Genomic DNA, 26640 nt, shown 5'->3' on the forward strand with positions numbered 1-26640 from the left:
GATTAGAGACAAGACAGAGATATTGGTTTTTGGCACTCCTAACATGATTAGGAAATTGGGACCAACGAATGAGAGCTTTTTTATGGGGAACACCAGAATAGTCTCCCAAAACAAGGTTAAGACGCTGGGCGTCTTTTTGGACCAACCTTTAAATAGGAAGGCTGATGTCCTCCTAAGCTTATTATATTAAGCTTTTGGCCCACCTTCAATGCTTCATTACTCAGGCTAATGCTGAGACCATTGCAAGGGCCATTGCGGGTGTCAACATTGATTACTGCTGCAGTCTACTGTATGGTATCAATAAAGCAGAGTGCAACCTGCTACAGGTAATACAGAATAGTGCAGTGCGAGTGGTTACAGGAATTGCTTGGAAAGACCACATCTTCGAGGCCAGACATGGTCTGCACTGGCTCCCAGATGAAGGTTTCTGTTTCACTGTTTGGTAATTATACAGAAATGTCGACTGGGCAAGATTCCCGTCCATCTTCAGGATCTACACAAAGAGAAAAATCATACGAGAACCCTCCGATCTAGCAATACTGACTAGTTGGCCCTTCCTAGATGTAGGAATATCAAAGCCACAAAGGGAGCATTTCAGAACGCGCCCCCAAGCACATGGAGTGGTCTTCCACTGGAACTCAAAAGCTTGAAGTCCACTGAACTCTTTAGGAAGAAACTTAAAAATCTTTTATTTGTTTAATTTAATTTATGTTCTGATCCCCTCTTTGACCAACCTATGGTGCTATGATTCTTATTTGTTGTCAGTCTTTTTTGTCATTGCGTCCTTAAACCTACGGGTCCATGGTTTTCACGGTATACATTTTTAAAGTAAAGTTAATCGCCAAATTCAGAACATGAGTTGCTCTTGCCGACAGTTGTTTCAACCACCATCGTCCTTATCAAGGCAAGACTTAAATTAATGACTCGTTAAATAAAGTGTGCACCCGCAGCATCAAAAATAAGCAAATCATTAAAATACAAAGTTTATCATCAACATCACAGAATGCAATAGAGCAAGAGAGGCAACAAAACAGGAAGAGAACAGTAGATCAACATTAGAGGTAAGAGGTCAAATAATAAATGTTACAATAATCCAACCATAATCCTTCTAACCTACATGCATTGAGGCATTCAAACATGTACTTCAGCATTCTAGAACTACTAATTTGTGAGCATCATTGTATTTTGACACAAATACTCTCAAATCATGTGTCGGCATTATATCCATAGTCGGATATTCATGTGAACAGCCATCTCTCTATATCACGAGATAAACAATGCCCTCTAGCAGGTTAGCAGGTTGTTGCTACTTTTCTAACTGAGTTCCTTGCCAAACATCCATGTTACTAAAGACTGTTAGTGCTAGCATGCACCAATGCCTCCTGTGAGTGTCAGTCAACCCATGCTACCAATGCTAACACCTACAGAGTGACTATTTTGTAAAAGGTGACTCACCCACAGCATCATTGTCATTCTCAATACAAAGTAAATAACTTTAATCCTAAAGGCCAAAGCCCAGAAAAGTCCTGGTTGTCCTTAAGATCACTACTGTAACAAAAAATATATATATTTTATTAATATCTTCCCAGGTCTATAAGTGGTTAACAATGTTCAGTGTGGACCTTAACTTACCACCATCTCTGAGCTTGAATCATTAAACGTATCATGAAGCTATACATGGTGTATTCATCAGTTTATCTCGACCTGCGAGAAGAGACATGTGTTTTGCCTCCATCTCCCCCATCACAATGTACACCTTAGTTAGTCACGGTTATCACTTAGTCTGTAGTCCAGGACTATCTTAGCTAGTCATAGCAGTTGCGTGCGTCCATTTGGGTTCCCACGGTCAGGGAAGCCGGTCTTCGTCTGGCATCCGCATGCTTTCACCCGTGGGTGCCATTTTGATTATTTACTAATATAGTACGCCTTGAAGTTATGCTGTGTTCACAATGATCAAATCACTGAAACAAAATATGTATCAACCAGAATTGCGCTGACTTCTTTTTAGGTACCAATATTGTAATACATATAGAATTAGTGTGAAAATCGTATTCAACTTATGGCAATCATATTGGTTGTCTCTTGAAAAGACTTGGTATGCTCTGAAGAATATTTAACTTCTCATTTCATACCACCATCCCATCAGTGTGTGAACTATTACTTCCCATTTCATACCATCATCCCAACAGTATGTAATAACATAAAGACATATTAAGTGGTGCAAGTGTATGACGGTTCTCTTACAATTCCTGTCATCAATCAATGAAGTTAATATTACATGCATATGTTATATACATGCCCTATTTGGAAGTTAGAACATCATATAACATCCTTGTTGTCAAATCCATCCTGGATTTCGAAATGCTCTCAATTCCCCTATGGACAGAGACTCCTTTGTAAATTACTGATACAGTCCTATAACAACCTCTGGTCATATCTATCATGGATTTGAAAATTATAGTCTCAATTCCCCTGTAGACGGAAAGAGTCTTTTGCACATTGCTAACACGGTTGGAACCCTATCCTTCAATACTAACAATCAATGAATAAGCAATGTTCAGCATTATTTTCAATTGTCAATTAAACCCAACCAATTGGGTGGCAGTGTATGAGATCATGTATCAGTGTTTTGTTTACACAGTGATGTCACCATTTGGATACCTGTTTTGTAAAAAGACATTCAGTTCATGCTCTTTAAGGCCCAGCATAGTGCAGCGTCATTTTCAAATAATTTTTGATTCCAATTGCCTTAGACAAAGTCTCAGATCTCCACCTCTTTGACTACAATAAAGCCTTCTGAATTCCAATGATTTGTATATCAGCCTTGTCCCCATCTGATATTCTTCTTGCCAATGATAGGCTAATGGTAATCTTTGATCTTGGCTGCTGAGGCTAGATGTATGTGCGATTCAACTTAATGCTACCTATGCTTTTATCACAAACTGTACATTTATGTTGTTAATGTCTTATAAAAACAAGCAACAGTAATGCTGGAAAAAGCTAACGGCAATTCGATAAAAAAATCTCTGACAATGTAAGAACAAACATCTTACCAATAGAGTGATACATGGTAAACACGAATAAAAGTGTTGTGATCAACTCTGTAAAGGTCTGACTGTATGATAACTTTGTACATACTCTCCCACACTTGGACGATTGTTCTCCAATGTTGATGCAGGTTGAATATTGGGCTAAGTAGTTACAGTCATACTTATGAAGCATTATTGCATACATGATTCAGAGTATACCTAACTTATAAGTGGCAGAACTTCTTCAATTTACTTAACAACCGTCTTTCTGTGTATGACATGCATTTTGAAGAGCAGTGTTTTGGAGTATGGCATAAGATATTGTAGGTCGATGAACATCTATGGGGTGATTGTCAAAATAAGGTCCTTTTTGGTGGAGGCAGGATTAGAACTGGGAAGAGTAATGCGAGGGAGGGATACATTGCAGTCAAAGAAAGATGTTTCAGGGAACCAGTGTCTCTGTCCTTATTGCCAGATGGGGTTGGCACCAGATGTGGTTGGCTGAAGACCCCTCTGCTGCTGGATCTTTGATCTGCTGCTCTATTTGCGGCAAACTTTGATTGATGACAATGCTTTTGTCAGATTTTGAGTTGCGTCCATTAGTAATGTTCAGTGTTGTATACAATGTAAAAGTGTACACTTTTTTGGATGCACATTTCAAGATATGTTTTGGTCAAATAAGCAGAGCATGGCATTGTCCAACCAATATGTTAAGGTAAGTAAAGCCTCTGTGCCATGCCACGTATCTGACCTGCCTTAGACTGTAGTTTATCATCCCAGATTACAACCAAGCAATGTTCATTACAATGTCATAATGGTCAAATCACCCACGTTTGGAGGGTGACGCCCTCCTGCGACTAATTTCACTGCCGCAGCAAGATTGGTGCATCCCATAGACTTCAATGGGTTTACCAACCCAACAAAAAAGGCATATGGGGAGCATCTCTATGTATTGGTCTGGCTGGTATCTCGAGTATATTTTGCGAGCGTGCGTTGACTCAAGTAATGGGTGGCTGAATCTGCTTGTGTAATCTGCCATGGTGCTTATTTCCTTGTGCTCGGCACCTACTGTACGGATCGCATGGCGAGATACCCAGCACATCACATAGAGATGCCCCCCATATCCAATATCCTCCAAAGTTCTATGCATAACACCATGCAATCTTACCTGTTGCCTAATGTACACATGTTCACATAAATATAGTTAAACCCAAATATTGGAAAAATGCATTTCTCAAACACAATACCAGGACGAGGTTGTTAAAGGTAGCGCGGCAGATGTGATGCTGAGACTCCTCACAGGGTTAGTGAGTGAGGGGGCATTGTTGCAAAACTCCAGGAAACAGGAGGAAGGGGGAGTTATGGGGGAAGACATGACCCCTAGTTCTCTGCCAGTTTACACAGCATGGACGGGCAGGCGCTTCCAGCTCATACTGCTGCTGCCAAATAGGGCCATAGCGTACTTATAAAATGGTGTCCCTTAGGGATGCTATGAGCTGCCACAAAACAGTGCTTCAGAACGATTATTTAAAGTTCACATGTGACTTTTGAAAAATGATTGTTCCCTTTTATGCAAACATTTTTTGAATAGGTAAATACATCAAGCACAGTTAATACAAATACAATTTTCTGCTGCAGTTCATGAGACATTTTTTTACACATGAGATAATCTTCATTATTATATCCAATACTGGAAATAAATAGCTATGTAACCGGCTGCACGGTAGTTGCCATGCAGTGTGCATGTGTGAGATTTATCAAGCATCGAAGAGCTTAGAGCTCAAAGATGGGCAGGAATGGGTGGGATTGACTATAGGGATTAGTTTGGCTAGGGGCAGGGAATGGAAGGGATCAATAACCAAGCACCTAATACACTGTGTCCCTCCTCAAACGTCATTCTTGTGTACCTTTTGTCAGAAGCCCTCATCCCTATGTACACAGGATTCATTATTTGAATGCAATAGTTTGGGCTATTATAGTTGTCGCAAGCGACAACTAATGGCCCAAACTAAAAAATCAGACTTTATGTAGTTAGGCTGGTAACAGTCATTATTTATTCTGGAGACGGCTCTGTCTGCAGAAGATTCTATCTAGGATAAAAAACAAATCAAACCAATGTTGCTTGTGGCCACAACGACAAATGTTGACAAGTCTTGTGCTGGCCTCTATTGTTTTAAATGTAATTTTGTTTTTTTTTCCAGAGTTTAGCTGAGCTTGAAGCACTATGTACCCAGCTATACGAGGGAACTGATCTTGGACAGCGGTTGCAAGCTGAGAAGGTGCTCCTGGAACTTATTGAAAGCCCAGAATGTCTCAGCAAGTGCCAACTCTTATTAGAACAGGGGACGGTAAGTATGTGTACACATTTAAGGATATGGCCCAGTATCTTTTGTACTTTGAGACGAGAGGTCGGCCTAGTGGACTCAAAAGAAACAGCAGAAAAAGGTTGCACTATATAGGGGAGTTTTCCACAGATTTTTCCTATTTTAAGGGGAAAATGTGTTGACAATGTAATGTTTTGCAACTATTAAAAGTTAACGGGAAGTTTTCAAGCTGCACAGGTTCAGGTTAACCCACCTATCCCCTCTTTGCACCATCACACTCACTAATTCAATTTTAGTTTTCAGAGCAGGGATTTTTAGGAATTTTTAGTGGGATTTCATATAAATCCTGGAATGCAGATTCCCTTCCTGCACACAATTGGTAATTGTAAATTAGTTAATATCAGACATGGAAAGATTAGTGCCTTATCATGTAGCTCTCTAACATGCATTTAATAATGGCATTTAAAGCTGGAAATCTGAACATAGACTTAAGTCTAGACCAATTTGAGGATGGGTGAATACTGATATTTGAAGATCTGGTTTGGAAGTCGGTAACTATTCTTGATGAAACCAATAATCAATGTGTAAGGCTGTTGAGTAGGATCAGTAATGGAATGTAGTGCTCGAGCCTAGACCTAATTGGATTGCCCTTAGGGCGTATGTGTGCACTGTATAGAGTGTATGTACATGTCTTAATTTGGGGTGGAGGATGGTTGTAAGTCCTTGCACACCCTGTCCTCCCTCAGGGAGACACCCATCCACCCAAAACCTATTCCTTGCCTGGTATTCTGGGCTTTTGGGAGGGCAGACACTGAGTTGAAACAGACCGACTACAAGATTCAGATGTTTTGCTTAGCTTTTAAATCAGGGCCCTTGAACCCCCTCCCCCCCCAAATGAAACCAATGTAATATCAGGTTCTATTATTCAACCAGCACTGGGGGGCATAGGAGTGGGGGAGGAGTGGGTTCAATGCTGTCTATTTCTATAAATACCAGTGGCATTTTAAAGCGGATGATGTTTTTTTTTATTTGAATATTTTATGTATTCAAACAATTGACAAAACCTTCAAGGCAGTATGTCTATCTCAGTCCACATAAAATCACAAAGAAAGCTTTTTCAGCAACTATCAATAGAAAATCTAATTATTAAACCTTAGTATATCTTATTGTAAAGGCCAGTCTATCAATTCCTCATTCAAACATTTACCTTTGAAATTAATCTTTGTTCCTTTCCAAATAGAATAAATGTGCACACTTGTGTCTCACATCATTTGTGCCCAATATTGATAAGGACTGCTTTAGTAGCACTCTTTTCTGATAAGGGGTAGATGCAGAGAAAGTCGATGCAAAACATGTGTAAGGGGATTTTCCCCTCCTATGCTTGTTGGTTCCCCAGTGGCCCATAAGATCTCCACATTTCCTCTGCTGTTTGCCATTTCACGTACCACAGAAGGGGTTAATTTTCGTTATTTTGCTGGGTTTAGAGTTAAGACCCTATCCATTCATTGAATTGGGTTATTGTTGTGCAAAATCGCTTTACACACACCTGTTTAAAATAGAGCAAAGACTTGTATTCTGTATTGTGTGTTGTTTTTCTTAGTGTGTCATGTAATTAGAGGTGTGAATGTGTATTCTAGGTCTACCGCCTTATTGTTTTTCACCACTTTGTAGATATGTTTGATGAACTGGTATGTTTTATGGTCTGCTGTCAATGTATTTGATTAAATTGTGAGATGTAAATAATCTTCAAATGAAATAATTTACTGGATTGATTGCTTGAATTATAATTACTTACTCAGAGATACATGTTAAATATGATTTCCTCTGCGCCTAGGCGAATGTGTATGAAAATAAGGGCTAATTAATGGAAATGACTGCCTAGACGTTCCATAATATATAGGGCCACCTTTGTTCATTTTGTTGATGTGTTGATTTTTTACACCAGCAAAAAAACACACAATCTCTGAAAACCAATGGGGTATCTGTGGGTGCCATTGTTTCCTTCAATATCGGCCTCCATTGCTGCTCTCCACCCTGAGTGCGGGGTCACCATGAAAAACCTGCATGCATGCAATGAAGGGTCGGTCTCAGGATTCCTCACTCTTCATGCATGCACGCATTCAATGATACGGCTGGAATATAATATGGAAACTTCTCTTTACTGCATAGGGTACAGCCTTAATGGTAATTGTTGACTGCTTCCAACCTCTCGAATAGTGTCTACAACATTGCTAACAATACTAGTCAGAAAACACGTTACTTGGAATTGGACCACTGAGAACTGGATTCCACTGCTTTGTAATACTGATCCGTTGCAGAAGTAATGTGGATGGAGCACATCAATGAGTTACATCCCTCCCAGTTTTGGGCAGCATTTCATGACAAAGCAAGGTTTTATTTAATGTAATTTATTGGGTATTTATAATGCGCCCATACACCAAGGTGTTTCAAGGCGCAGCAAGACAAGGGGAGGGGGACAGGGATGACAAAACAAAAACGATCCTACTAGTCCTTGTGTCATTCCGATCGTGCAAGTGCAGTAATATGAAGTGTGAGGGAGATTAGAGCGGGAGGAGTGCCGGTCAGGGCAGAAGGGCCCATCGTTTATGGCAGGGGTGTTGCAAGGTCTGGAAAATATCCAGGGCTATGCTAATGTCAGGACGGTCAGGGCTCTGGGCTAGCTAGCCTTTTGATATGATAGGTTATTTATAACGCACTTAATACCCAGAGGTTTCTAAGCGCGGACTCTGGGATGGAACCTGTGGTGCTCTGTGTCATCTTGTTTCCATGTGTCTCCTGAGCTTTCATCCCGAGACAATGATTTTGGTTGGAGCCCCTGAGCTTTGATCCGTGGCTACACCCAAAAGACCCAGGGTTATAGCCCTCCCATCTCCCCCCGCACTCCCTTTAGCATCGCCTCTGGTTTATGGGAGTGCCAGGGGAATGCAGCAAGTGCAGGGGAAGAAGTTCCACGTGCTAAGTGCGAGGGGCGATGCTGGAAGGTCTCAAGGCTAAGTGCAGGTGGAGGCACCCCGGAGGGCAAGTGCAGGTTTTGGGGGGGGTCAGGGGAGACCAAGTGCAGGGGTAAACTGGTCAACGAGGGCCTGGTGCCCTGTAAGAATCTGAAGGAACCAGACAGCTAGTCAAAGAGGCAGGGGAGGGGGAGAGGGAGAGGGAAGGAGGAAGAGAACAGGAGGGTCTTGAGAAGCTTCTGGAATTTAAGGAGATCTGGCTTAAGTCTGAGAGGGGCAGGGAGGCCATTCCAGAGGGAGGCACATGCGGAGGAGATAGATCTACCCCCACTCTCTGCTTGGAAAGCGTCTGATCTGCACAGAGTTGGAGCTAGAAGTCCGAAGGGCTCTAGCAGGGAGGTATTTAGGGAGAGGCAGTCGGCTGTATTGGGGTTCCAGGCCCCAGAAAGTCTTGTGATTGATGCAGAGGATCTTGAGCTTGATCCTCGCAGCAACCAGTAGCCAGTGGAGAGATTTTAGGGCTGAAGGGATGCAGTTCCGAGACTTAAGGCCAATGATATGTCTCGCAGTCATATTTTGGATTAGTTGAAGGGGGTGAAGGGAGGAGTTAGGTAGATTCAGGAAGAGGCTGTTGCAGTAGTCCAGCCTGGAGAGGACCAGCGCTCTGGAGACATTGAGTTTCTGGGGGAAGGTGAGGAAAGGGAGAATGCCTCTGAGGAGATGCAGCTGAAAGTGGGCCTTCTTGGCAAGGTCTGTGATGTGTGGAGAGAAGGAGAGAGAGGAGTTGAAGATGACACCAAGTTTTTTGCCTCACAGGCTAATATCCTGTGTGTGTTATTTTAGACCAGGCTCCAGATAAGATTTTGAAATTGGATTCATTTACTGCCTATTTTGTGAAGTTAAAAGCATTTTTTGAAAGGAAAAAATTTAGCTCTAATTCCTAAATGCCATATTTGTAGGGAAGTAATGTTTGTTGTAATACAAACACTCTTTGTAGTTGGATCAGACACAGGCATGTCTTTTATTCCCGATTTCCTTTGTTGGTAAAATATGCAGGTAGACCACTTATCTGGAGACATGTTTTAGACAATTCACATCTTCCTTTTTTCTTTTCACAAGATTGCCCATTAATAATGGTGCAACTGGAGATAGCTGTTGTAAAATGTTCAATGTGTCACATTCCTCCTTTGTAGATTGCAAATGTTGTAATACGAATATAGAGCATTGTTTGTTTTCTTAAATATCATGTTCTTTTGTCATTTCTTTTAATAGTCCTCCTATGCTCAACTCCTTGCCGCAACATGCCTTTCAAAACTTGTCTGCCGATCAAGTCCCTTACCCATTGAACAAAGAATTGACATTCGTAAGTTTGGGTCATTCCCTTTTAAGTAGATAAACTAATGCCTATATGTACATTTTCAGAATCTTTTTGGTCTAGCAATATATTATGTAATGTGTACATTATTAAACCGATATTTGTCACATTTCTGTTACATAATGGACCACTGTATATTGAAATTCCTTTTAAATTAGGCTTTACTTTTAAACTTCTATTTAATGGTGTATTTGTGTATTGCAACTAACATACCTTGATATACTAGATGTCTGCTTTTGCGATCTGGCATGCCAGGAACATTAATACTTTGAGGGTTTCTGTACATGTTGTACTTGTGTCAAGTCCCATTTTTTCACAACACGTGGGTTGTCCTCCGTGTAACTGCTGGGACTGGAGCATGTGCTGCAGAACTAAAAAAAGCAAGGCTTTTGCACCTGCTCAGCGCCCACATCCCTGAAATGTAATGCACAAAGACAAATCTGCATCAGGGTTCACAGACCTGTGTGGCTCTTTTTACTCCACATAAATAGATGGTGGCACCTGCCACCTCCCTTTTTTATTTTTTTTGTTGAATGAATTATTATTATTTTTTTTTTTTTAACAAGTCAGACATGATACATGTTAGATTCACAGTACCAATGAGTTATATCTCAAGGTCATAATTACTAGGCAATTATAAAACGGTGAAAAAAGTGAAACTTGTCTTTTAAAACCCTCCCTCCCCTCCAACCCCTCTCCGCCACTCATCTTATCTAAAAAAAAAAAAGATTAAAAAACAGTCCGATCTTCACACAGTTCCGGTTGCTATAAATACATTCCACTCTGTAGTTTGCAACATAAATGTGTTAGGAAGAATTGCAGGTTAACAGGCATTATTGGGTGCTCCTTTAGCTTAGCTCATTGTTTGCAAGGATGGGTTTAATCGGTTGGTCTATGGATTCCCAATATGCTGTGTAGTATTCCAAAAAAGGCAGCCATATCATGTCAATGTTTCTGTGAGATTCGTGCACTGCGGCTGTAAGGCTCTCCATCTCATAAATGGAATGTGGTTTGATTAGCCATTCTCTTTTTGTAGGGAGTGAGGCTGACTTCCATTTAATGGTCAAGCGCACTCTAGCTGCTAATAACAGATTGCGTGGCATGAGCGATGATGACTCATGCAAGTCTTCCCCATCCGACTCCACCCCAAACAAGACCAGCACTGGCGTAAGCACTCTAGCTATCCCGTCTATAGCCTGGATCCAACCCAGAACCTCCTTCCAGAACATTTTCACCTCGCGGCATTCGCACCATTGGTGCTAGTAATCACAACGTTCACCGCAGCCTCTCGAACAGAAGGGAGATGTGCCTGGAAACATTTTGGACAGTCTTAAAGGAGTATAGTGCCACATTACCAGTAGACGTGCATTGTGCATTTTATATTGTATAGAAATGGATAACACCCACACCGCCTTGTATATTGCCTTCCATATATCCGGCTGGTTTGCTAGTGCCAGCTCCACTTCCCTATTAGACTCAGAGGAAGGGCGCAGAAGTGGCCTATGGTGATCAAAGATTTGTACATTCATGCAATGAGACCCTTTGTTGTTTGGGGGATGCTTAGTATTTGCTCAAACGGCGTCAGAGAGCATTTTAGAGAATCGCTCCAACGGACGTCGTTCAGGGCACTTCTTAACTGGAGGAATAACATGGGGGAAACCTCGACACCCTGTAGTACTCCCTGTAACTCCTCTAGGGTGATAAATGAACCCTTTTTTCCACAGCTGCCCGGCACGAGCGAGCCCCGCCTCATACCAGGGTTGAAACCGCTGAACTTCGCTCAGTAGGTCCCAAATGGGGGGGGGACCAAATGCAGCTGAGTGAGGAGGGCCAAGATGTGACCCCCGCATGGCTCCGGCTGGATGCCAGAGGGACCACAACACTTTTAGGACAGGGTGCTCTTTAATTCTTTGCGTCATGGCCGATAGTGGCACCCACAGCCATTCTCCCAACGTAACTGGTGTGAAAATATAATTTTCTATTGCAACCCACTGTTTTTTGGGGGTTTTCCCACAGGTGGTCTGGCAGTACTCGGAGTTGTGATGCTCTATAATATTCTTCTAGGTCTGGGTATCCCATACCCCCCACTCTTTAGGCTGAATTAGTGTAGAATACTGGATCCTGGGCTTTTTATCGGCCCATAGGAACCTCAATAGAGTGCGTTTTACCTCTAACAAGAATGGTTCTGGGATGATTATTGGAAGGGATTGAAACAAAAATAAGAATCTTGGCAAGACGTTCATCTTTATGGTGGTGAAGCATGCCGCCCACGACATGGGTAATTTGGGCCATCTATTGATATCTTTTTGGATGGTCTTCCATAGGGGAACATAGTTAGTTGACCTCAAAGAGGTCTGCGAGAGAGACCGTAATGTTTACTCCCAAGTACCTGACGGAGTCGATTGGTACTTGAAAGCCTCAGTTCATCTTCAAGAGTGCCAATAGTTCGGCATTCCTTTTTAGGGGGACTGCTATGGTCTTTTGGAGGTTTGCTCGGAAGCCCGAGAGGGCACTGTATAGTGACAATTCACTGAAGAAGGCGGGAAGGGATTCTGATGGTTGGTTGAGGTACAGTAGGATATTATCTGCAAACATGGCCAACTTGTATTCTTTTCCTCCTCGGGGAATGCCACGAATCGTGGAATTAGATCGAATGGCTTGGGCAAAGGGTTTTACCACTAGGGCGTAGATTAGGGGGGAAAGCGGGCAGCCGTGCCTTGTGCCCCGTGTAAGATTGAAGAGCTTTGAGGAGATACCATTAATGGAGACCTTGGGTTGGGCTGACTGGTAAAGCGCTATATCTCCTTGGATCCACATGGCTCCCAACCCTACCCATTCCAGGACTGCTGGTAAAAAAAAGCCATTCTACGCGATCAAAAGCCTTTTCGGCATCAACTGACAGTAAGAGAGGGCTGTCGCCAGCTTCTCGGAGAGTGGCCATGAGGTAGAGGGTCTTCCTGATGTTATCTGCTCCCTGCCTACCTCACGCATACCCTGCTTGATCAGAATGGACTTGTTGAGGAAGGACTAGTGCTAGGCGGGTGGCAAGGATGCTGGAATAGATTTTAGCATCCACATTAATGAGGGAGATTGGGCGGTATGATGTGCATTCTAAGGAGTCTTTGCCTTCTTTAGGGATGACAATGATTATGGATTCAGTGAATGATTTGGGGGCCTGCCCTGACGCTAGAATAGAGTTGAAAAGTTTGGCAAGAAAAGGGGAGAGAGTACTCGAGTTTATTTGGTAAAAGGCTGGCGTGTATCCATCTTGCCCTGGTGTCGTGCCTGTCTTAAGGGCAGAAATGGCTCCTTGCACTTCTATGGCGGTAATTGGAGCATTTAGCATGTCTTAAGTGTTCCTCAGTAATCGGCGGGCGGGGAAGGGCCGCTAAGTATCCCTCGATTGTTGAGGGGACACTATAGTCCTCTGCTGTATACAGCTTCGAGTAGAACCTCGAAAAGCGGTTGACAATTTTCTGCGGATTCATGAGGGGGACACCAGACTCGTCAATTTTATATACTGCTCTGTCCGCTCTCTGCCCTCTAAGCCTGTTGGCTAATATTGTGTGGGCTTTGTCCCCCTTCTCGAAGAATTTTTGCTTGAGATATTTAAGTTGCATAAACGCTTTACCGTTCCATATGGCCCTTAGTTCTTCCCTCAACCTTTTAATTTGGGTCACTATGTCATCATTGAGGGGGGGTGTTCCCTCAGGGTTCGCTCCAGCTGAGCAATATCTGCTTTCAGCTCTCCTTCCCTGAGTTGCCGGAGTCTTTTCTTAGTCGCCCCTTCCGATATTAGGATCCCTCTTATTGTGGTTTTCCCTGCTTCCCATACCGTGTTCAGCGACATTTGTCTGTATCATTCATCTCAAAGATACTTGTGATGGCCTCGGAGAGGGTCTCCTTGAATACTGGGTCTCTGCACAGAAAGACGTTGCATAGCCATCTTCGATCTGGGACATGGAGGGGGCCCAAGTCTATGTCCAGTGTGCATAAATCGTGGTTAGACCAGGCCACTACTTCAATGGATGTGCCTAGGACGTCACTTTCGTTTTCAGCACCTAACAAGAGATAATCTATTCTCAAGAAAGTTTGGTGCGGGGGGTGGGAAAGTTAAAAGACCTTTCTTCCGGGTGTGTTGTGCGCCACGTATCGATTAGGTGGTGTTCCCTCAACTGGCTAAGGAACCCATTTCCTTGGAGGCTGCTAGGCGGGTGGGTGTTTTGCTTTACTGGGTGCCATTCGTGCTCCTGTTCCACCGCTACATTGAAGTCCCCCCCACAGACCAATGTACCTTCCCTCCAATTTTCAAAAAAGTCAAGCAAGGGTTCAAAAAAGTTGGACTGTCCCTGGTTGGGGGCATAGGATGAGCAGAGTGTAATGGTGCGTGCTCTTAACTTGCCCTTGAGAGCAACATATGTCCCTAGGGTGGCTCTATATACGTGTTCTATATGAAGCCCCAAGTACTTTCTCAACAGGATGCCCACTCCACCCTTCTTCAGAGGGCCAGAGGCCCATACCATCTCTCCGATCCCCCTTTCTACGATCTTTCTTTCTCCCCCGCTAGTGTATTTTGACTCTTGTATAAACAGGGCATCCAGCTTGGATTGTTTGAAATGCCGTGCCAGCATTGACCTGTTTTGCGGTGAATTGAGGCCTATCACGTTTAGGGAACCAAAATCTATGCCGTCAGACCGAGCCATACCCAAAGATGAGAGTTGCCGTTGGAGCCCCATTGCCTTGTGAGTTGCGCGGTGGCCGTCCCCTTCCCTTTGCAGAGAAGTGGTAGACCTGCTGCAATATTGCGAAGTGCGAATGCAGAGTCATAATGTGGATTGGGCCTGTTGTTTTGTCTAGGTGAGTGGATATTCCCTCCCCCCTCTGTTTCTCCCCTTTATGAGATGCTACCGGGAGCATTCTCATCTGAAAAAGAAAAAAGAGATGCCCTAGATCAAGAAGGGCCACCATAGCGGGACCCCTCTCCGGGTTTTAACTGGTGCAACAACATGTGTGCATAGAAGAAACAACATGCGTGTGAAACAGCATGCAGTGGGCACCCGAAGGCTAGCTCGACCTCCGATTCATTTTGATAGTCGACAGTTGGTGGAATGCGCCAGAAATCTGAAGTGGTAGCTCAAAAAAAGGAATAGATTGAGAGAGCGATGCGTAATCTTGAGGGAGTATTCAATCGTTTGTATTTCCACTTCAGTTGTGCTCAGCCCCGTCTCGGATGCTTAGCTGCTGCCTCTCGTCGTGGTCCCCTGGGCTCTCTTCGGATGTCGGTGTCCGAACCTGTGGTGGGGCCTTGGATGTGACGAAGGGTTTGCTCTGCCTCCTCCACTGAAGTTATCCTGAATTCCTCTCTGCTGAACTCGAACGACAGGGAGAAGGGATGGCCCCACCGGTACCTCACCCCCTTTTCCTGCAGCCACACCTTGAGGGGACGACATCCTCTTCTCTTAGTTAAGTTCATCGCTGAAAGGTCTTGGTACAGTTTTACTTTTGAACCGCAAAATTCTATTGTATCTTTTTCTCTCGCTTTCTGCAAAATGTCCTGTCTCTGTACGTGGTAATGACATTTTACGAGGACTGAGCGGGGACCCCTTGCCGGTCCTCCCGCCCTGTGCACCCTGTCGAACTCAAGCTTAGGGGGGGGGGGGGGATTTGTTTCAATGTAAAGGGTCAGATGTTAAGATTAAAACCTTGCTTTTAAGGCCAGTAGGGTTTTCACCCAGTTCTTCAAACAAGCGTACTATGCGAATGTTGGATCATCACTCCTGATTTTCCAAGTCATCGATCATGGACTCCATGTCACGTTCTTTTGGTTCTAGATCCAAGAGGCGAGCCTCGTACTGCATGTTGGCAATGTCTCCTGACTGCTGGTTGTTTTCGACTGCTTCCAAACGATCTTCCACTTTAGCCATCATTGTTTGTAGATCTGAGACAGTTTCTGTAAGGCTAGTTTTAATCAATCTGATTTGACCTAGAAGGAGCCGACTGTCTGATTTAGTTGCGCTGTCGTGGTCATTGCCCGGGATGTCCGAGGAGCTCTGGACTTCATCTGGTTCCATGGTTGTGTTTGAGCGGCTAAACTTCTGCAAAAGTTGCTAGGGTGCGCAGGTCCAGCTTTGTCTTTGGTGGAGTCAATTTACCCTCGCCGTTGCGTAGAAAGCCAAAAATCGAAGGGGTTGCACACCCTTTACCCTATGCAGCTGTACCTAATTTGCAGTGAGGGGCTGGGCACTTTGCAGTATCACTTCTTTGGTGACTATCTCTTTAGTGGGGTTTCTCCAATGGCACAACTACCTTCTCTTTTCCCCCCTTTCAGACTTGCTTTCAACAGTCCCTGCACCGCCCTCCACTTCTCAGCAGGGCTCCACCAGGCTGAGTACGTTGGTTGTGCTTCGGCCTCCGTGCTATTGTGGGGGCCGTCCCTTGTTAGCTAGTAAGGTCGGCTTCAGCCCGTCTGTGGTTGCAAGAATAGTGACGGCAGACCTCGTTGTTTCACATTTTTGGAGTTATGGTGTTGGGGGACTGACAGTAGTAGCTGGGGTCAATGACCGAGTCCGAGGTTTTTACAGGATACTGATGTGGAGCTTGGATATCGGCCTCCTGTAGCTGGGTCGGCACCCGTGCCCTTTGTGTGAATGTTCGAGGTGAGTCCTCAGTTTTAATGAGGAGATAATATTTCCATAACCCCGGGTTCAAGTCGAGGAGGCCTCCCTCAACGGTTGCTGTTGATAAGTATGTATGTGCGCAGTCCCTTTATTACAACGTAGGTATGGCTAGCCTGAGAATGTTTGCCTTGCGCCGAGGTTGTTGCGGGGTTAAGACCAGCAGGGGGCCCGCTGGACTCCCACCCGTTGTGTTGATGTGTTCACAGGAGGGCAGGGGGGCAGCTCCACTGTGGGTATGCTGGCCGATGCTCCTGTATATGGGTGATAGCGCAGTTTACCTTCTGTCTGGTGAGGGAGGGGGGTGGGGCACTCCTGCCAGTGTGGTGCCACAGTTAAGAAGGTCTGCCTGGTCTCCACGGCAGAGCCGCGGTTTCCACTTAACAGCTGACTACTTCGGGGAGGAGGCCACACTCCATTGCTCCTGTCGGCCTACCTCCGCTGGGCCGTCCGCCCCCGCAAACACTGCCATATTTTTTTATCAAGGTCGTCCGCGCTTTCCATTTGTTTGTCCTTGGCCCTCCTCTTTCATATATCTGGGGATTGGGAATCTATCGTTATCCATAAAAAACGTCCTATTTTAAGGGTGAACTGTTCTACCTCTCTTACCCTATGTGCAGTGAATCTGTATGCAGAGATGGTGTCACGACTGCTGGCAGCTAGCGAGTCTGGTGGAGGTGGAAACTCCGACGCCATTAGACTGTTCCGCCACGTTTCCTCGAAACGTTACCCCGCCGTCTAGTCTTTTTCCAACATGGCCGCCCGTCGAGTATTTCACCATACGTTACTCAGCGGCTCAGCGCGTTGCAACTGTGCTTTCCCGTGTTGCGTGCGCTCATTTGTCTGTGTTTCCTTCTGCGGTCTTGGTCCGCCTCATTTCCCTCTCCCCCGCTTCCGATATTTTCCTTCCTTGCTACCAGTCTACCCGTTTTGACCTTGCCTCTTTCTTCCTGGTTCCCTGCCTCTCCTCCTTCTGCTACGTTCTTTGGTGTGCTCCTCCGGAGATTTCTGCTTCAGTTACGGCAGGTTACCTCTCATCGGATCAGCCTATCGACAGTCCTCTTCGGAGCATTGTGGTTTTTTTGTATGCCCTAGTGGCTTTTTCCCCTGAAACATATCTGGCTGTCGCAGAGAGGAGTCGTCGTGAATTTCTCTATATAGAGTCACAGTGGCTTCCTTTCGAGGCAGACCGTATCTGCTCACAAAGAAGTCGTCTCTAGCGCGACACCTCCGAAGAAAGAAGCTGAACTATTCTACCTCATCAGGTGAGGAGGAGGAAGGGACTCTGGGGGTGCGCAGTAATTCTAGCAGTGAGGAGGACATATCAAAATCTGTGGTCAATCCAGTAAGACAGTCTGATAGTCTTGACAGATTACAACGCCAAAGTGAAGACATGGCCACGCCACAGCAATTACAAGAGCTAGTGGCAGCGGTCCAGAACCTCCAGGTTGAGGTCCAGACACTCAAGACCGACAGCACGGCTCTCCAGCTGAGAGTAGCCGCTAGAGAACAACAGTCTACGGATCTACCCCCTTTACCCCTGGTGTCAGAGAAGTTTGATGGCTCCGAAAGGAAGGTAAAGGAATTTCTAGAAGCCTGCAATATACATTTCACATTCAGACAAAATGCCTTTTCCACGGACCATGCTAAGGTGGGTTTTATGATAACGCATTTAACCGGGAACGCCTTGGCATGGGCAACCCCTTTGGTTTCCCAGTCCGATCCAGTCCTACAAGGTTACGCTGCTTTTAAAGACCTCCTGAAACAGACCTTTCTTCGGACGGAATGTGCCCACATCGCCAGTGAGGACTTACTGGATGTTCGCCAAGGTAACTCCGACCTACTCTCCTACATATCCACCTTCAATACATTGGCTACTGAGGCTGGTTGGCAAGAACAAGCCCAATACACGATTTTCCGCAGAGGATTGCGGGAAGAGCTTAAAGACGAACTTGCCAGGGTTCCTCGTCCTGACTCCTTCTCGGATCTACTAGCGGCGGTTCTGCGGATTGATTTTCATTTAACCGAACGGAAGAACGAAAGGAACAAGAGTCGTAGCTCTACCTCATTCCCGGACACTCACACTCCTGCTTCCTCACCTGCTACCCGGAATGCCTGAGATGAACCCATGCAAATCGGTACCACCAGACCTCCATTGACCGCCGAAGAGAAGAAAAGGAGACGAGATGAGAATTTGTTTGTATCGCGGTTCGGCAAATCATCTATTGAGGGATTGCCCAGATGTGCCCACCAGAAGGTCAGGAAACGAACGCCCTCGGTAGTTGGTGGGACAGACTACCGAGGGACTATCCCTTGTTCCTACACCACACTCTCGGTAACCTCCGCAAAGACATCCGAAGACCTGCGACTGATGGTAATAGGAATCAAACTTCGTTTCAGAGATAAAGAGGTCGACACTCGGGCGTTATTGGATTGCAGAGCCGCAGGTAACTTTCTGGACACCATGTGGGCAGATAAGGTGGGTCTACTCAGAATTGCCAAGAAAAAAGAACAGAAAGTTGAAGGGGTGGACGGTACTCCCTTATGTTCCGTACTCATAACCCACACCACCGAGATGGTACAAGTCTCTATACAGCAACACAAGGAGCAGATACTGTTTGACATAATCCGTGCTGCTTATTTCCCCGTCATCTTGGGAATTGGTTGGCTCCGGAAGCACAAACCCACGGTGGATTGGACTAACAACCTAATGAGCTTTCACTCCAAGTACTGTCAAAGGGAGTGTTTACCGGAACCATTACATGAAACTGTTAAGATGGTATGCGCTACGGAGAAGAGTTCCATTCATTGTATTCCAGGTTGTTTTTCTGAATGCTCGGAAGTATTTCAGAAACAGGTACCCATTGCACTTCCTCCGCATAGACCTGAGGACTGTAGTATTGACCTGGTCCCTCAGGCCTTGGTTCCTTTCGGACGGAAGTATCCCCTCTTTGTCAGAAAAGGCTGTACTCTGGCGTAACCTCGATGACAATCTAGCTAACGGACTGATCCGCTCTTCTAAATCACCTGTAGGTGCCTCGTTGTTTTTTATCCCCAAGCGAGACAGCAAGGAGTTGAGGCCGTGCATCGGCTACAGGGGACTTAACAAAGTGACCATCAAGGACCGCTACCCGATGCCCATCATCTCCGAAATTTTGGAAGCTGTCCAAGGCTCAGTAGTATTCACCAAGCTCGATCTACGGAATTCCTACCATCTACTTCGGATCAGAGCGGGGGACGAATGGAAGGCGGCTTTTCGCACACCCTACGGCCTGTATGAATATCAGGTGATGCCGTTTGGCCTGGTTAATGCACCCTCAATCTTCCAAAGGTTCATGGACCGTTTGTTTTCGGATCTATTGGGACAAAACACAGTGGTCTACTTGGATGATATCCTACTGTATTCCCGCAATCAGGAAGACCATATCCCCCAAGTTAAAGAGGTTTTACACAGATTACAACACCACCTCCTTCTGGTAAAGCCGGAGAAATGTACCTTTGCCCAGTCCTCCTTGTCCTATCTGGGATTTATTCTATCTGAGCAAGGAATCACCATGGATCCCAAAAAGGTTGAAGCCATACTAGATTGGCCGTCACCCACCTCCATCAAAGAAATCCAACGTTTCTTGGGACTTGCACATTTCTATAGGAAGTTTATTCCAGAGTTCTCACGACTTACTCTTCCCATTACTTCCTTGTTAAAGAAATCTTCCAGACCCTTTATTTGGTCAGTGGAAGCTGAGAACAGCTTTCTCAGCTTGAAGCAGAGTTTCTGTTCAGCACCCATTCTTAAGCAGCCAAATCAACTAAGACCCTTTATCCTGGAGACCGATGCTTCAGCAGCGGCCGTCGGTGCCGTTCTCCTTCAATCTGACCAAGGCCGGGAACATCCTGTGGCTTACTATTCAAAGACTTTGACCTCAAGTCAACAGAACTATTCTGTCATTGAACGGGAACTCCTTGCCATGAAACTGGCTTGCCTTGAGTGGAGACATCTACTCCAAGGGAGTCTTCATCCCTTCCAAATACGTACAGACCATAAGAATTTACAAATCCTCAAACAACAAGAATGTTACAACACCAGACAAGCCAGATGGCCTCACTTCTTTGCTCAATTCGATTTTTCCATAACCTACATACCTGGTACCCAGAACCAGATTGCGGATGCATTGTCCCGCCAAGACAACACTAACTCGACCTACAAGAAGGAGATGATGTTCCTACACACCCGAATTATCACCTTGGTGTCCTCCTTTATGCAGGAAGTGAGAGAAGCCTCTCTGAATGGGTCAACACTGGATACTAGTAGACTGCCAGTCAGTTGTAAAGATGGTCTATGCTTTGTCCAAGGAAGACTCTTCTTGCCCACACAAAGACTCCGCCAACAGGTTCTTCGATGGTGTCATGACTCTAAAACCGCCGGACATCGAGGGATACGGGGAGCGCTGGAATTGCTTAAACGTTCTTTCCATTGGCCAAACATGAAGACTGATGCACAGACCTACGTACAGTCGTGTTTAGTGTGTCAGCAGAACAAGCATTCCACCCAAAGACTTTTGGGATTATTACACCAAGATCCGATCCCTTTGGGCCCCTGGAAGTCCATTTCTACAGACTTCATCGTTGAACTGCCTAGTTCCCAGGGTTGTACATGCATTATGGTCACTGTGGACTCTTATTCCAAACTAGCTCATTTCTCTTCACTGTCCAAGTTACCGCAGCCTCCGTCATGGCTGAAGTCTTTCTCAAAGATATTTTTTGGTTACACGGCTTGCCCCAGAAGATCGTGTCGGATTGAGGTACCCAATACACCTCCCGATTCTGGGAGGCCTTGTGTAAACTTTTGGGCATGGAGAGAGCCCTTTCGTCAGGATTTCATCCCCAAACAAACGGCCAGACCGAAAGGCTCAACGGAACATTGGAACAGTATCTGGATGCTTTGTCAATCAACAAGACAACTGGTAGCCCTGCTTCCTACCGCTGAGTTTGCGTACAATAATGCGGTACATTCCGCTACGGGTCTCAGCCCCTTTTATTGTACGTATGGTTTCCATCCTCGATCCATCATACCTACCATCTGGAAAGAGACCAACATCCCGTCTTTGGAGACTACACTCAAACAGCTTAAGGAAGCTCATGACACGGCTAAACAAAGCCTACAGGAGGCCAGCAGACAGTATAAGAAGCAATCCGATTAACATCGGAGTCAAGTGCCTATTTGGGGTACAGGCACAAAAGTTATGCTGTCCACAAGGCTCTTGCCCCGTTGGGTTTGTCCTTCCAAGCTATCTCCCAGGTACATCGGCCCATTTGAAATAGAGTCCAGAGTCAATCAAGTTGCCTACCGATTAAAGTTGCCAAAGACCCTCAGACAGATCCATCCGGTATTTCATTCCTCTCTCTTAAGCTCCTTTGTACCTGATACTAGGAAGCAAATTTCGCCCAAGTTAAGGATCCAGCCCACTTCTGCCTCGGAAGAATACGAAGTCTCCCAATTCCGTGACTCTCGATACCATCGAGGGCGCCTTGAGTATCTCATACACTGGAAAGGCTATCCCTCCTCCGAGGATACTTGGGAACCAGAGACTCAGGTTCATGCCCGCCGACTTCTACTCCAGTTTCACAGACTTCATCCAGGTAAACCGGGAGGAAGGGGGTCTTCGAAGGGGGCATACTGTCACGACTGCTGGCAGCTGGCGAGTCTGGCGCAGGTGGAAACTCTGACGCCATTAGACTGTTCCGCCACGTTTCCTTGAAACGTTACCCCGCGGTCTAGTCTTTTTCCAACATGGCCGCCCGTCGAGTATTTCACCATTCGTTACTCGGCGGCTTAGCGGGTTGCAACTGTGCTTTCCCGTGTTGCGTGCGCTCATTTTTCTGTGTTTCCTTCTGTGGTCTTAGTCCGCCTCATTTCCCTCTCCACCGCTTCCAATATTTTCCTTCCTTGCTACCAGTCTACCCGTTTTGACCTTGCCTCTTTCTTTCTGGTTCCCTGCCTCTCCTCCTTCTGCTATGTTCTTTGGTGTGCTTCTCCGGAGATTTCTGCTTCAGTCACGGCAAGTTACCTCTCATCAGATCAGCCTATCGACAGTCCTCTTCGGTGCAGCGTGGTTTTTTTTATGCCCTAGTGGCTCTTTCCCCTGAAACATATCTGGCTGTCGCAGAGAGGAGTCATTGTGAATTTCTCTATATAGAGTCACAGTGGCTTCCTTTCGAGGCAGACCGTATCTGCTCACAAAGAAGAAGTCTCTAGCGCGACACCTCCGAAGAAAGAAGCTGAACTATTCTACCTCATCAGGTGAGGAGGAGGAAGGGACTCTGGGGGTGCGCAGTAATTCTAGCAGTGAGGAGGACATATCAAAATCCGTGGTCAATCCAGTAAGACAGTCTGATAATCTTGACAGATGGCCACACTGAAATCCGTCTTCAAATTAAGGTCCCTCTTGATTTCTACTTGGACTCTGCCTTGAATCAAGCAATTGTTTCCTGCCTTTAGGGAATAATAAAGGCCAGTGTTGTGATTAATAAGGTTCATAGCTGAGCAAACGTTTACAACATTGTCCGTGGCAAGTTTCCTATAAATTCCCTTGTTATAAAAGATCTTGTTTGTGACCTTTTCATTGGGTACTGTACTCCAGGATTCTCATTCCACCCACTTGGATGTATAGCCACTCAACATCACGCTGTTAAGTAGCCCTGGTTTCTAGCAATCTGAATGGCCCTATGATGTCAATGGTTGCCTTCTTCCATACTCTCTCAGGAAAGCCATGCCTATGAGCAGATGACCTACCACTTCTTTATTTTGTCACTTTTTTTGCATGAAATACAAATTCTCACAAGACTCCAGAATTCATCCCTGGCCACCAATATCTTTCCCTCAATATCTGCTCAATCTCAGCACCTCTAACCAGATTCCTTTTGAGAGCTATTTCCAGAAGTTTCTTCTTCACCTTGACCGGTCAACAGCCCTGCTTCCTGATCCATTCCCCCATTGGTTGTCTGCTAGATCCTTGAATACTGCCCTGTATCTAAGAAGGTCCTTCTCTACAACTTTTCATCCTTCCTTTAAACCCTTGTTGACCAAATTGACCTTCTCATCCTCCATGCTTGTGGTCTTCCACTCATCCCGGTTAATAACCAGATCTAGAACAGCAACAAGGCTGCCCTTTTTCTGTTACCTCTCCCATGTACTTTTTGACCGTGGACCTTCACAAGCAATTGGTCACCATGTTTCTGCCTCTCAAAATGTTTTACTTTAATATTATGCTCCATCAATTCCAGCATCCTTCATTTAATGTAGGCTACATATGCTCCATGTGATAAATGTGTATGACTGGTTTATGACCCATCGTTGACTCTATTGATAATTCCCAAATCAGTGTTTTTGAAGTGACTGGCCAGTGTTAAGATGGATTTCTGAAACGCTGACCTGGTGGGCAGAGGTTCAGAAGGCCAGCCTAGTTTCTTAGAACAGGGTAACCGTCTGGACATGCCAGACCAGTGAAGGCAGCATTGGCGCCGGTCAAGACTAGGTCGCGGGAGGGATGAGAGTGATCGAAAGTCCACAATGAGGACACACAGCAAACAACACCACAGATTACTCTGTCAGGTGTATATATCAAAAATACATATACATTTATTAAAGGCCTTATAACTCAAACACAATATGAAACTCAGCAATATTAACAATGCTAACACACCCATTGGTGCTGTTCTGAGGAAGTGGAAAGTCCATATTTCATCAAGGAGAAAACATTTATTATTGTTGGAAGTTTGGTTAACAAAACTTTACATTGACATTGAAACATCAAGAACTGATCTGAGACTGTTTTTCTTGGGTGAATATTGGAACAGAAGTACTTTAAATCCTGGGAAGGGAATCCACCCAGATGATTGAGCGGTTATCAAGAAAATGAGAATGGTTGTTATTTGAATTGCCAAATCATTTCTTTGTGTATTTGTTGTTTAGTGGGAGGGCCAGATATCCTGTGCTAGTGTTTCCCTTTAGTTTCGGTTTGGCTGGGAAATCCTCAGCAGAGTAGAGACAGTGATGCGTTTTACATGGTTTGGTAACGACTTAACGAAGGCCCTGGGGCATTACCTGAGTCGATAATGCCCCTTCCGCTAGAGTCATATTGCTATTAGTACCCCGGCCCGCATTATGTGCGTGACTGGGGCACTAAAGCATTTTAGAAAGAAAAAAAAAAGACCAAGAAAATGGCCGCCGGGAAAGGGAAAACTGAGTCAGTTTTCCCTTTCCATGGTGGCGCGTCCGCTCCCAAAAAGGGATCAAAACGAAGGTAAGTGGGGTTGGGAGGGCGGGAGTGGGACGGGGGAAAAAGTTAAAAAAATAAATAAAAACAAATTAAAAAAGTAGCTGCGTCCCTGGCGAGGGACGAGGGAAGCCTCCAGCCGTGTGGAGGCGTGGAGCGGGGATGGCCCCGCTCCGAGTCTCCACACAGCTGGAGGCTGCCGGGGACGCAGGAGCAAGAGGGTAAGTGGGGGAGGGAGGAAAAGTAATAATTTTAAAAAAAGCCTTACCAGAGTCCCCGGAGTGGGGTGAAGGCAGCCTCTCAGCTGCGGGGAGGCTCGGAGCAGGGATGGCACCGCTTCCAGCCTCCTCATTGGTTGAGGGGCTGCCACGCCCCCCGCCAAGGACAAGGCGGCTGGAATCTCGGCCGAGAATCAAAGGATGCTCATATTTATCCTTTTACACCCTCTCTATGGAACAATAAATATGTAGTGCCAATTAACAAATCAAAGTGAATAAGGAGGCCCATCAAGGATAGAAGTGCATCTGTTGTAGACACACCATAGTTCCTACGGTAGCCCGAATGAAACAAATTGATGACACAGTTGAGAATGGTTGGCTGGACAATGCCATGTGCAAGCAAGTGAGTGGGCGACAATCCTATGGCATACTTTATATGGGTGCCGGGCTATTCAGTGAGTGTGGTGATGCTCCTGAGCTATGAAGTCACCACTCATGCTACGTGTAGTCCAGGAAAACACTCACACTGCAGAAATAAAGCACTTTGAAGAATTAGAAAGTTTCACAAGATTTACCAAACGCCAAATATCTTTTGTCATTGCAAATAGTGAATTGTAAGGAGCAATTCTCGGTGTAAAAGTAATTAGCTGAAAACACACAGCTAATATTTGAACTCCTAAAATTCAATCGCAAGAATTTCTTCCCGGTCATTAGACCCTCTTTTATGTTTATGATCTGAATTCCGAGTCATTGAATGTTTTCATTACATAACAGGAGTCGCCAGCATTCTGATCCCTGTGCCATATCTCCTCCTAAAAAAGGAAATATTTTTCACACCCGTTCTCCTGTAAACTCAGACCCTTTTCATGAACACTTCCACCTTAGTCGTAGACCTTCTGTCAAATCATATCGAATTAGAGAGATTGCTGTCCTCCATAAACAGCCATTACCATTACGACCTTGTTTGTCATCACTGCCCTTTTCAGACTTCTAAACCTAAAAATAAGAAGCATGTGTTATACCATACAGACTGCCCCCTGAAAAAGTGGCAAGAGCTGGATATAGGAAATACAGACGGAGAGGCCTCAACTCTGGCCCGATAAATCTTGCTTCCTTGTAGCAGAATGATATCTTAAGAAAAAGATACATTTTGCTCCACTAGAATTGAGAAAGCCATAAATAGCACTATAGAATTATTGGAATTGTTTTAGCAGATCACCACGCTTCCCTGGCATTACCCGCATAGGGGCTATGTGAAGCTTTATAAATATTTTTTCTAGGCATGCTTCCTGATGTTGGAGAGACACTTTATTCTCCCACCATTGGTTGGTTTGTTGGTTTGTCTCTCTGCTCCTACTATAGGACCATTTCTGGCACTGCCCTTATTAGCTTTCACTTTAGATTTAGGCACTGGCCTCTGATCTTCCCGCATCACCAACCTGCCCCTGTCTTGCGTCTGTCATGTAACTTGTATAGATTCCTTGGCGCTAACCATCCAGGCAGTTGTGACCTACTTTCTTCCAAGCCAATTGTCCTTGCAGTCATACACTGTACCCCTACTTCTCTATAAACCAAATCTTGATCTTGTTGTATACTCTCACACTTATACATATTCTTTTTTTCAATCAAATAATTTTTATTGGTTTTTTACATACAACTCAACAGTGCATCTGCTAAAAGGCGCGATGCGAACTCCCAAACCCCCTTGCAGTCTGAGCATCAGCAAACTGGTCATAAATCAACATCACAGGCAGTGTAAAATAACATTTGATTGA

General features: G+C 45.0%; 1 protein-coding gene across 1 annotated transcript in view; it reads left to right on the plus strand.

The window, feature by feature from the left end:
* RANBP17 (RAN binding protein 17) overlaps nucleotides 1-26640 on the plus strand; it is a 2111817-nt gene that overhangs the window by 120508 nt on the left and 1964669 nt on the right. Inside the window, exons 2-3 of the mRNA XM_069654335.1 lie at nucleotides 5231-5377; nucleotides 9598-9688. Coding sequence (XP_069510436.1) covers nucleotides 5231-5377; nucleotides 9598-9688 — 238 coding nt within the window. The remainder of the gene's footprint in view (nucleotides 1-5230; nucleotides 5378-9597; nucleotides 9689-26640) is intronic.

The sequence above is a fragment of the Ambystoma mexicanum genome, chromosome 3q (genome assembly GCF_040938575.1).
Source record: "Ambystoma mexicanum isolate Mex_15411 chromosome 3q, UKY_AmexF1_1, whole genome shotgun sequence".
Taxonomy (NCBI): domain Eukaryota; kingdom Metazoa; phylum Chordata; class Amphibia; order Caudata; family Ambystomatidae; genus Ambystoma; species Ambystoma mexicanum.